This window comes from Hypomesus transpacificus, chromosome 22 (genome assembly GCF_021917145.1).
Source record: "Hypomesus transpacificus isolate Combined female chromosome 22, fHypTra1, whole genome shotgun sequence".
Lineage (NCBI taxonomy): Eukaryota > Metazoa > Chordata > Actinopteri > Osmeriformes > Osmeridae > Hypomesus > Hypomesus transpacificus.
In genome coordinates, this window is record NC_061081.1 from 1,667,614 (window position 1) to 1,679,825 (window position 12,212).

At 47.7% G+C, this 12,212-nt stretch overlaps 2 protein-coding genes across 2 annotated transcripts; both read right to left on the bottom strand.

The window, feature by feature from the left end:
- Positions 1-425: 425 nt before the first annotated feature.
- On the bottom strand, positions 426-3,389 carry rln1 (relaxin 1). Its single transcript, XM_047044798.1, has 2 exons — positions 3,017-3,389; positions 426-2,428 (listed from the first exon to the last, which is right to left on the bottom strand). The coding sequence occupies exons 1-2, from the start codon at positions 3,207-3,209 to the stop codon at positions 2,052-2,054; spliced, it is 570 nt and encodes a 189-aa protein (XP_046900754.1). The 5' UTR covers positions 3,210-3,389; the 3' UTR covers positions 426-2,051.
- A 508-nt stretch (positions 3,390-3,897) lies between these two features.
- Positions 3,898-12,063, bottom strand: plgrkt (plasminogen receptor, C-terminal lysine transmembrane protein). The gene is made up of 5 exons (XM_047044804.1): positions 11,598-12,063; positions 11,082-11,178; positions 6,018-6,148; positions 4,990-5,099; positions 3,898-4,804 (listed from the first exon to the last, which is right to left on the bottom strand). The coding sequence occupies exons 2-5, from the start codon at positions 11,160-11,162 to the stop codon at positions 4,677-4,679; spliced, it is 450 nt and encodes a 149-aa protein (XP_046900760.1). The 5' UTR covers positions 11,163-11,178; positions 11,598-12,063; the 3' UTR covers positions 3,898-4,676.
- Between the last annotated feature and the right edge of the window lie 149 nt (positions 12,064-12,212).

Consider the following 12,212-nt stretch of genomic DNA (forward strand, 5'->3'; position numbering starts at 1 on the left):
GTCTGTTTTTCTATGTGTGTGTGAGGCGTGTTTTTGTGAAGCTCTGTATGCTGTTGGATGGAGGCGATGACGACAAGAATTCTGTATCGTGTTTCATCTGTTGTTTGTGTTTTTCATGAGATCCTGTTCATGATGAAGAGTATTACTGGTTTAAACTAAAGGTCTTTCTATTTCCTGGAAATACGTGGGTTGCCTGAATGATTGTCATCTAATAATGTATTGACTTTTAAAATAATTATCCCTCCATAACTCCTTGCAGAGGTATTCTCTCTCCCACACACACACAAATCTTTCCTACATTTTAATTGTGTGGTATTTTGTCTACTAGAATATGAAAATCCCAGGGCCAAAGGGCTTCTTGAGGGTTAGCTGACAGTGGTGTGGAGATATAGATGGATCTCTGGGTGATGTTGGTGGGGAGCATCTCCAGCTCTGCCGTCTCCCTCCTCCTCTCCTCCACAGGGTCTCTACACAGAGCTTCATCTCCAGCTCTGCCGTCTCCCTCCTCCTCTCCTCCACAGGGGTCTCTACACAGAGCTTCATCTCCAGCTCTGCCGTCTCCCTCCTCCTCTCCTCCACAGGGGCCTCTACACAGAGCTTCATCTCCAGCTCTGCCGTCTCCCTCCTCCTCTCCTCCACAGGGTCTCTACACAGAGCTTCATCTCCAGCTCTGCCGTCTCCCTCCTCCTCTCCTCCACAGGGCCTCTACACAGAGCTTCATCTCCAGCTCTGCCGTCTCCCTCCTCCTCTCCTCCACAGGGTCTCTACACAGAGCTTCATCTCCAGCTCTGCCGTCTCCCTCCTCCTCTCCTCCACAGGGTCTCTACACAGAGCTTCATCTCCAGCTCTGCCGTCTCCCTCCTCCTCTCCTCCACAGGGCCTCTACACAGAGCTTCATCTCCAGCTCTGCCGTCTCCCTCCTCCTCTCCTCCACAGGGGTCTCTACACAGAGCTTCATCTCCAGCTCTGCCGTCTCCCTCCTCCTCTCCTCCACAGGGCCTCTACACAGAGCTTCATCTCCAGCTCTGCCGTCTCCCTCCTCCTCTCCTCCACAGGGCCTCTACACAGAGCTTCATCTCCAGCTCTGCCGTCTCCCTCCTCCTCTCCTCCACAGGGGTCTCTACACAGAGCTTCATCTCCAGCCTCCCTCTTCCCTCTGGTGGCTCTGACAGGCCTGCCAAGGACCTCCAGGCCACACCTGGACAGCACATCACTAAAATATGTTTTCTATGTTATTTAAGGGTCGTTAACACAGCGTCGTGGCCTGCAACCGTTGTTTAGGTAACAGATTAAAGCTGGTAAAACGACAGTTACTTTGTCTACCTGCAGCCCTCGGGTCTAGTTTCAGAGTCATTATGGGCTGTACAGGGGGCCTCCAGTGGTCCACTGACATCACCATTTTTTTTCTGCAATGAAACTAAGTTTAGGATGGTATCTCTATAGCTGGATAGAGTTCATATCTATAATTCAGTCCCTGCTGTTTTTTCACAGGGCCAGAATAACAAAGATTTGTAACAAGCACCCAGTGATGTCAAAAAGTTAATGGTTAACATGGTATTTATTTTGGTTAACATAATGGTATTTATTTAGGTTTTCTTTTTTGTACAGATTTGAATACACATGACATCATTCATGTGTATGCTTCTCGCATATAAACTACATTTTTTTCAGAACAGGGTAACATCAATGCTTTTGCTTTTCAGCAAAACAAGCATTTAATGCTGGCCAAAAACGTGACAGATAATGAATCACAGAATGGGAGTGTATAGCAATCTGTCACAACAGAAATGAACAAACCAAAATCATGTACTGTCCTGATAGGAACACAGCTTTGTCCAGAACAGTGAAACTATACAGATATGTTATAACACAAACTCACAGAAACACAAACATGGCTACGTCCTACAGCACCCACACTAGCACACTAATATAACACTGACCATGCGTTCTAGTTAGTGTGAGTATTAGAACCTATGTGTACTAGAATGGGAGGGCGCTTCCCCAGTAGGAGTCAAACCCCACCTCCTCCTCGTATCCCCCCCTACCCAGTCTCAGCACAACCGGCCAATGTCGTTCTTGGTGCAGCCCTGGTTGCAACACATGCCCGCCACACCCAGGGAAAAGTTCCTCTTTCGCCTGTCGGGGCGTGGCCAAGAAAGGGTGGGGCTCCTCCCCTGCTCTCCGGCCCCGCCCCCCATCATGGCTGCCACCTGGGGCACATCAATGGGGTCCATGTCCGCCGGTGACTGACGGGGCTCTGATGCCGCCCCCAGCATGACCAGGAGATCTGCCAGGGAGGGGGAGGAGGAGGACGGGAGCTGGAGAGGAGAGCGTTCGGCTTGGGGAGCCCCCATCTCCATGCCACGCTCCCAGGACAGTCGGTCGCCACCCTCTGTGATGTCACTGTAGGAGCTGAGATGGAAGGGGTCTAAGGGAGGGGGAGGAAGGAAGATACAGGTCAGAGTCACCTCTTTGATCAGTCAATTAATCCAGTAATTAAAGTGTGAGAGGGTCATGTAAGGTGCAAGCATCCATCTAAGAATCAATCACGATATTGCATTTTTAATAAAGGGTTTTGACACCCAAAAAATTGATCAAGGCAAGCAAAGGGAAATATTGTGGAAAAGAGAAGGAAAAAATTTATTTTTAAGTGGCAGCATTTTTTTCATTCAGTTACTCCAGTGACTCACTTAGTTGCTCATTAAACACAACTGTTCACTCTACGGACCCTGATCTCTGAATGAGGTTATCACAGGAGCAGTCCGTGGTCAAAGACATTACTAGGCCAACAACGTTTCTGGCGATTGTTTTCTTCTACTCCTTACGGTATAATAATTGTATTATAGCATTTTAAATATTCTCAGTATGTATTCTTTAACAGGTGGGCCTATTGACATTTTTTGAAGATTAACATGTTTTCACCTTTGAAAAGCTACTGTTAAAATACCTAAACAAGAGTGTGTCCTATTCAAGTGCATAAATATAGTAAATAAAGCAATAAAAAAAAAACACTCACCCAAGTCTTCCTCTAAGGAACGTTTCCAACGGGACCCGCCGCACGTGAAGATAACGGCTCTAATAAACTCTCTACCGCACAGTTTCACCCCGTAGTCTCTCGGTAAAATGACTTTGCTTGCGCCCTGAGCGCCTACACACGTCAACATGCTACCTACACACACAAGAATAACGGACGTGAGTCTGAGGAGCATTCTAAGAAACTTGGTTGATGCGCTTTGAAGGAACGTTGAAACTACAACTCGCCCAAAGTGCGATGCTCTTTGCGCTTGGACTTGATCTGTCCTGAGATGCTGTTGGCTGATGTTCCTTCTCGGTACTTGGAAGAATTCTGCCTCTTCAGCCTCTTCTCAAACGCCGATTGTTTTTAAGGTATGTTTGGTTTGCCACAGCTTCATCTTATATAGTCCACACCTCACCAAACTGTGAGTCATGATACTCCATCTCTCCATACCCCCCCCCCCCCCCCTCCCCCCAATTACACACACACACACTCCCCCTCTGCCAGTTCGATGGATGATAATGACGTACGTGGAGTTTTTTCTTCCGTTTGGCGGAAAAACAGAGAAAGGTCAGTTTGCCGTGTTAAGACATTGTAGCTTGGAGCACATCGCCAGTTCCACCTGAGACCTAATATTCACGTGCTTTACTTCCTCAGCTCACGCAGCTTAGGAGGTTCTTCTACAGAAAAGGCGGTAAGGAAGAGAACATCTGATCTAATAAACACTGGGCCACAGACACCTGTGTGAAGCACATTTGAATTCACCAAAGTTAAATTGGAGATCTGTGGTTCGAAGCTCATCTATGGTTGACTTTGTCACGGAGAGAAGGTAGGCTTTGGCATTTATGGTATTGAATTCTAAACAGGGCTTTGCATTGGTGTCGGGTGGAATTAAAGACCAGTAACCCTCTGAAATTGACTTTATTATTCGTTTAAAAAGGCACAGTATGTACATATCATACAATGACCTGACATCATGGAAGATTCAGACAATATGGAAACAGATTTTTCCCTGCCTCTATATGTATACATAAAGAGCTATAGACGGTCATTTGGGCTTTTCTCTTCTGTAGGCAAATTATAAAAGTAGGCCTACATGATAGAATAAAAAAATAGTGTTGTTTGTTTTTAAAGAACATGGGTGCTAATCACATTCCCAATGACATATTTTCCTAAATAATTCAACAAAAAAGGCAACTGTAGGCTAATTTACGGAGCATACTTTTCACTGTTAATGCACATATTGCTACCAAAGTGGTGACACATTGTGGCTGTCACAATCATGACCAGTGACCTCCATTTTGCAGTATAATATTTACTGTATCCAGTACTGTATATAATAAGTATCAGCACCCATATACATGTAATACCATTGGACAGAATAGAACTAGGACAATACCAATAACTTAATTCTAATTCTGTACTGGACGAATGATTCAGTGACATGATTCTAATTTAGCATGACTTGTATGCAGCTCCTGTATATATGAACAGTAACTCCTGCAGCTCATCTCTTTCATTGTTTATGTGCTTGGTACTGGGACTGTCTGTCAATGAAGGTGTGAACCAATCAATCGTCCTATCCTCAAGGAAGGAGGTGCTGGGGTCTGTGCTGATTGGATGGCTGGCTCCACGGACCCCACCCCAAGTCAGGTGTGCGTTATTTCTCCAGGAGTGACGTCAGGTGACTGCGAGCACGGCGAGCCTTCTCTATGCTCTCGTAGGTTGGAGTCCCGTGGGGCATGGGCAGACGATCGTGTTCAGAGGCCATGATGCTCTCTGCCTCACCTGGAGACACACACACACATTCAAACAAATATACACACAAATACATCTGCTATTCATGATATTCCTCCTTTTTCAATATCAATCGATTCCGACAGAAGAGTTGGATACAGTACACCAAACCCTGCTATGAAACGACATAGTACTGGAGGTGGTTGGTGAAGGGTGGGTAATAGTCACTGTCTTACCCCTCATCCGGTAGACTAACGTTCCGTAGGCCATGTCCATCTGATAGGCTAGCACAAAGCTGAGAGGGACCAGGGGAGCAAGGTAGGCCGGCCTCTTCTGTTTTATTGCACTGAGAGGAGGGCGCAGGTACACACACACACACACACACAAAGTAAGTACAGTCGTGGGCAAAAGTGTTGGCAGTGACTTTGTAAAGTTTGCTGGTTCAGTATTTGTAGATCATTTTTACAATTTTTTCTATGTCAGTCTGGAAAACAATAACATGCAATTCATAAGTTTTAAAGGCTTTTATTTGCAAAAACATTCAATATATGCAAAGAGTCCCCCCTTCATAGCAATCAATCTGCTTTCATAATCCAATCAGAATGATAGCGGGATTTGACCTGACTAGAACTTGTTGAAACTTGTTAGGGACTGTAATTATGTTAACTGGGCCCACAAACTGTGAACTGTAGGTTTTTGTGATCATGTTCATTTTTTGGGGCCAATGAAGGTGCAAACTTTGCCAATACAAAATGTGCCACTGCCAATACTTTTGGCCATGAATGAACCCTGGTACCAACACCTACCAAGGCTTGTGCCTCTCAGCAGCAGCAGCACCTGAGCATGCACAAACACACCGTTGTTGGTGTGAATAAACCAGGGGTGTTGATGTCAAGACCACTGACCTTTCCTAGTGGTCCGTTATCTGTGAGGGTTTGTATCTGTGAACGCCTCGCATGCAGCAGCTACCTCACACAGGGGGGGGGGGGGGGGGGGGGGGGGGGGGGGGGGAGGGGGCGCTCAGTGGCTGAGTCTCCTCACCTGGCGAGGAATGACCTCACATGAATGTGACTGAGACGTGGCGTCTGAACCTGTACCTGTGCTGTGGTGACGTCACACAACTGCCTGCCTCTCTGACAGGGGGGGGGGAGAAAGAGAGTGGTGGAAAAAAAAGAGGGAAAGATCCGGTAGAGAGAGGAAGAGCGAGAGAGCTAAGGAGAGATGGAGAGGCAGAGAAAAGAGCGAGTGGCCGTGTGCGACCCACCCCACGGTCAGCCCCAGCGTGGCTAGACTGAAGAAGGCTCCGTAGTACTTGAGGAACTCTCTGGACCAGGCAATCTGCATGGCCGCCATCCTCTCCCTCATCTGGTCCTGCATCAGGATCTGACGCTCCATCTGAAACCAAAACACCACAAACCCCCACACTGAAACGGCATCGAAACGACCTCGAACACAGAACCTCACAATCAACGGAAAACACTTTGGAACACAACTGACAACTGGTAGACAACATGATTCAACAGAACCAAAGAGAACCTCAGTACCAACAAGCTAAGTCTCCAGAACAATGGTCTCCAGAGACTCTGGATCTAACAGCCGGGGTGGCGAGCGCATGGACAATGCTGACAAAGATCGAGAGGAGAGGAGGATGATCGAGACATCTATTACACACTGACGCCCCAAACACACACACACACCCTGGGGAGACACGCTTCGCTAACACCCAACGCTTGTGACGCTGTGTGGTGCCTGTGTGCGTGTGGTGGGACACGTGCGTGCGGTGTGCGTGGTTGTTTTTGTGGTGTGTGTGTGTGAGGACGAGGAGTGTGTGTGTAAGGAAGAGGTAGGGGTGGACAACATCGTAAGTGGGGAGACGGTCAGAGGATGGATGGAGTAAGGCTCAGGTGAATGATCTCATTAACAATTCCATCAAGGACAAAAAGACCTATTTGCAGACAGACTGACGTCCAAGCCACACTCCTAAAGGACTAAAGACGACAGGCCCTTCCTATCTGAGGGTGACTTGCGGTACATCAACTTGATTGACTCTTTGTCTGCACCATTTCCTGTTGACCTCGAGTACTTGCCACTTCCTGTTTCCCAGCTTCCTCTTTCTTTGTGACGGCCATTGCAGGACATAGAAGACGGTTGACTTTTCAAACAAGAGCTTTTTGTTTCTGAAAAAGTCAGATGTCAAAGATGGTATTGTTTTTTTTTTTTATGTTATAAGCAACGTGCATATCAAGGGTAGAGGCTGACTTCACTGTAGGAACCATACAAAAGACTAAAACGCCATTTAGCTGCTCATGAGAGACTAATTATAGGCTGTCACTGCCATTATTTCAATAGCTCTTTTCTCTCATGTTCCATGGCGTCATAAGCCCATGGCATCATATGAAAGCATATGAGACACCATTTGAACAATGTCCAAATTACAATGTACACCGGCCGCCGACCTTTTCAGTAATCAAGCTACCTATTAAAATAACAATCACCCTTCTGAGAGTACGCAACGATACCTTGGAAAAACACACTTCTGTTGATGCGACCAACTGTGCCATTTATCGAGTTTGATTGGAACCATTAGAATTGTTAGCCAATCAATAGAAGAGCTAGTGAGCTCCAAGCGGCCTAATCAGTATGTGTGTGTGTGTTGAGGTGTGTGTGTCACTGGCAGATAAAGGAGAGATGCTTGACGTGAGTCCCCTTGACATTCTGGCAACTCAACAAGAAAATGTCACCATATGCATTTTATTTGACCTTGTTTCACTTCCTAATCAAGGGTCTTTTGCTCATGGCGCTCAGGGGAGCTAAGTGGAGTCAATGGCCGGGTTTCCCATACTCGTTAAGAAGCTCTTAACGCTAAGAGCTTCTTAAGAGCGTTCTAAAAACGCTCTAGAACGCTCTTGGAGCGTTACAGAGTCATTGGCCTGAAAAGGCTTTAAGTGAATAAGACCCAAGGATGGAGATATGGTGTCGAAAGAGAGCTGGAGCGAGGGGAGGAGATTGGAGAGATTGGGCAGGGAGACAGGGGAGGAGGGCAGAGATTGGGCAGGGAGACAGGGGAGGAGGGCAGAGATTGGGCAGGGAGACAGGGGAGGAGGGCAGAGATTGGGCAGGGAGACAGGGGAGGAGGGCAGAGATTGGGCAGGGAGACAGGGGAGGAGGGCAGAGATTGGGCAGGGAGACAGGGGAGGAGGGCAGAGATTGGGCAGGGAGACAGGGGAGGAGGGCAGAGATTGGGCAGGGAGACAGGGGAGGAGGGCAGAGATTGGGCAGGGGGGACAGGGGAGGAGGGCAGAGATTGGGCAGGGAGACAAGGGAGGAGGGCAGAGATTGGGCAGGGAGACTGGGGAGGAGGGCAGAGATTGGGCAGGGAGACAAGGGAGGAGGGCAGAGATTGGGCAGGGAGACAGGGGAGGAGGGCAGAGATTGGGCAGGGAGACAAGGGAGGAGGGCAGAGATTGGGCAGGGAGACAGGGGAGGACGGTTTGACATCTCTGTTCAGCCACCGGCAGAGAGAAGTGGACCTGGATCAACGCCCCCCCCCCCCCCCCCCCCCCCCCCCATGGTCAAGGGTGCTGAGGACACATGAACCATTTATCTCAGACCGCCACAGGCAGGTTTCCAAAGCCTCCCTGGCCTCCGTATTGGCCGAGAGGCAGGAAGTTAGGATGTGGGGGTGAGGATGGGGCGCGTGTGTAGGTGAGAGCTCATTGGTAGATGTCTACACACAGTATACGTCACATATAGTCCAAACAAGGTCACGAGAAGAGGGGGGGGATATAATCTTTTCTTCTGATAACCATCAGACAGGCAGCAGTTCTCATCAGCAGTATTTTAACCAGGAGCTGACTGTGTGACGCAGAGCTGAGCCACTGATACCCCTCCCTACTCTATCACCCCTAGTGCCACCCCAACCCAAGAGATGGCCCCGCCCCCTCTAGGAGGCAGACATTTCCGGAAGGAAGGAAGTAGGGAGTGAAGGATGATGTGCAGTTTAGATAAGGGGTAATGTGTTTTCTAAAGAGCCAGAACATCCGGAGAGAGCGTCTTGTCTTTTCATGAGGTGACACGTTAAGAGAAAGGCAAGTTAGATGTTTATATCTGACTTTCCATTCAGAAGAACTGGGGAGGTCAACGCTACAATCTCCAGTATGTTGGCACTTTTATACTAGTGTTTGTGTGTGTGAGGCGATGAAAACACTAGATGCAGGGGGCAGACTGAGAAAGACATTTATATCTCTCTTTTTTTCTTCTTTCTCTCTCCATTTCACTCCCTCCCCCTTCCCTAATCTCGCCCTTTCTCTTTTCGACCCCAGCACCATCCAAAGTCAAGTTTCACCAAGCAATACTTGGGAGTGCAAGTTTGCTTTGTAATCGTGTCGCGGTGACATGAATGAGGACTGAGGGACGTGAGGGCGATGGGGGGAGGACGGGGGGGAGCAGGTGGGGGAAGGGAGGTATGGATGGAGGGCAGGTAGAGTGGAGAGAGAGCTGGAGAGTCGTAGCGAGGTGTCGAGGTGGAAGCAGCATACACGGAGGGATGTTCACTGACATTTCCTAAAGGTCGACCAGAAGAGGAGTTGGCCAGGTCACAGGCTGGCAAACCAGACGGAAAACTGACAGTGACACGGCAGGCTGCCCAGCCGACAGTCAGACGGGTAGACAGACAGACAGCAAGGTGGCCAGGAAAGCAGGCAGGCGGACAGGCGAGCAAACAGACAGCCTGTGCAGTCAGCACGCCAATAACCTCTGCCCCCTTTTCTGCTTTGCTCCTAACCCATCCAACTCCTGTAACAAAACGTGTCAAATCCCTCTGGCATGACTGTTGTGATACCTGTAACCACATTACACGATACTAATACAGCCTTTTCGTCAATGAGGTGAAAGTCAGTCAAGGTCATAAAGGAAGACAAGCCCAGAGGGTCTGTCATGTTAGCGTCACACCAGAACCTCCTCAACCCTATCATCAAGTTGCCGTCCACTCCCACGTTTTTCTAATTGAACCCGTCGAAAATGTCTGAACCTCCAATTACCCGGAGACACATTCACCCAAGACGCGGCCGTCTCCGACGCGGCCGCGGAGCCCGTCGACATCCCGACCACAATGGACGGCGACGAGCGCGTCATTAGCCGTGATTGACACGGCATGAAAGGAGCGTCCGCCGAGTCGTGCGACGGCCTTGACATCTTAATGCAGGACGCGCGGAGACGAGGCGCACGTGTCACACGGCCGGGGTCGCTTCACCTCGCACACACACACACGCACGCGACGAGAGGCCGTTCGACACGGCCCGGGAGACGGGCAGCCGCGCTGGACGGCAGCATCGATCTGTCCTCATACAGCCTTGGTCGTACACAAAGTCGTCATTGATCATGTGGAAGGAGCCCATTCTTCACACGTAGATCAAGACGATCCTTATCAACACGAAATGAGACTGCAATTAAGGCTGTGTCCACATTTGAACTCGACGTACATCCAAGCAGACCTCCGTGTGAAGTGAGATCAATGGAAAGACATCCGAATCAATACGATTCAGATTAACTGAATCCACCCCCGATATTAAACATAACTCAGATAAATGCCCCAGTGCACAAACCTGCCTGTGACTCATCGCAGTGACCTTATCCAGGAAGACATACCTCCAACTCAGTCACTGCCGCTCTCACTACAGAAGCCAGGGAGCCTGGTCGTTGTTCATCATTTGGTACAGTTACAGTGGAGTTCTAGGGGTATGAAGGCAAACCCATATGTTCTGGAGTGGTTAATAAGTGTGGCATGCCCGTGGCCATCTCGCTCTGCTCTCTGGTAACTACATCAGCAGGCTAGGGAGAGCTGCATATCGCAGGTGATGATTCCCTCGCGGGTTAAGAATGAATCAAACTCAAATTGGCCACAAAAAAAGAAGGGAATGTATAAAAGAAATGCTTTTTCTCCCCTGGTATAGATACATTGAAGAAAAAAGTGGATTTTCTTTTTCACACCGAGAGGTGAATGGAAGCTGATCAGGCTTCTACATTCTACAGGAACATCAATAAAGAAAACTATTTATATAACATTTTAACACCAGATTTCCCTTACTCTATTTTTTGCCAGAAAAATACATAACGACTTGTGACTTATACACATGTAACGTTTATGTTTAAGTTAATGCATAACTCCCCCCCCCCCCCCACAAACAAACATTTGTTTTATTTATGTGTTAACTACTTGAACTTTGGCCGCCAGCTTGTGCCCAGTGTTGGGTGTGTAGGGGCCCACAGCCTGGTGGTAGTTCCGTTTTATCAGTTGCATACAGACATGAATGAGTCAAACCTGGCTCACCTGAAGTCTGGCATTGTGCAGCATGAACTCCTGTTGCTTCTGAAAGTTCTGGTCCATGGATTTAGACAGCAGGAACCCCATGATGGTGTTATCTCAGCTGACGGTTGGAAGAAAGACAGAGAAAGAGAGATCATTTTGTTGTTACGCATATGGCTTACTATACACATAATGAGGAGGCTTCATTTTAATTTAGCTAGCTAGCGTTCGCTAGCAAGCTACTATTTTGGTTTGTTTTCATAGCCAGCCAATCAACCTAGTCCTGCCGCCGGCGCGTATGGTTGGACAACTTTAATATTATTCTAGTAAATGGGTAGCTCGCTACGCCACTTGACAGCTTGATACTTTCAGCGAACTTCCAGTTACGAGTTAAGATAGTACAGTAGCAAAGTACAATAGCTAGCTATTTGTAGCAACCTGCCGTACTATGAAAGGACAGTGGTAACAAGCTATAATCAACATCCACAGTTAGATTCTGTATAGATACTTTATAGTTTACAACGTGTTTCCACTACATACCCCTTGAATTTTGCAGGTGTATACTTAATATTGCTAAAAAGTAGTTATGTGTTTTCATTGAAGTTCCAAGGGCATGGTCACTGCACTTTCCAAACTGACAGCGCTTGACGGTGGGCTCCGCCAAATACAACCTAAGCGTGTCTTCTCATTGGTCCCATTCTGCCAACGGGAAAACCGGCGCGTTGGAGTTGCTAAAAAATCATTGAGTAATGAAAAAATGACCATTTATTACCACGAAACAGGTAAACACGGCCTTAACCAAAGACCGTTTACAATAGTGTATTTTGTTTAACCGTGTTAAGTCTAGCTTTGGATTCCGTTTGAACCAGCCTATCAATACATTTATAGAATGACTCCCCTTAGTGTTCAGTCTCAGTACTACACGGAAGATAGACCCAGGCTACATAGGCTTAAACGTTAAATACTAATGTTTTTGTAAAGAAGTTACAAAAACGGTTTCCTTTTTTATATAACGGTAAATACCTTGTACACTCCGCGTATTTAACTATTCCGATTAGAAATATGCGACTCAGAACTGTGTCCAGTTTTTTTTCAAGACGAGTTCAACCACAGGTTAACTGTTTCATGGGATGCACTAGCTACATCCAACCTGCT

Bases quoted from the DNA above. Each gene is read 5' to 3' on its own strand.
- rln1 (XM_047044798.1), bottom strand. From the start codon at position 3,209: ATGCTCCTCAGACTCACGTCCGTTATTCTTGTGTGTGTAGGTAGCATG. The intron at 2,429-3,016 runs GTGAGTGTTTTT...CCCCTCCCTTAG, and splicing joins TTCCTTAGAGGAAGACTTGG to ACCCCTTCCATCTCAGCTCC.
- plgrkt (XM_047044804.1), bottom strand. From the start codon at position 11,162: ATGGGGTTCCTGCTGTCTAAATCCATGGACCAGAACTTTCAGAAGCAA. The intron at 5,100-6,017 runs GTGGGTCGCACA...CCCTCCTCTCAG, and splicing joins ACGCTGGGGCTGACCGTGGG to TGCAATAAAACAGAAGAGGC. The intron at 4,805-4,989 runs GTAAGACAGTGA...GTGTGTCTCCAG, and splicing joins GTTAGTCTACCGGATGAGGG to GTGAGGCAGAGAGCATCATG.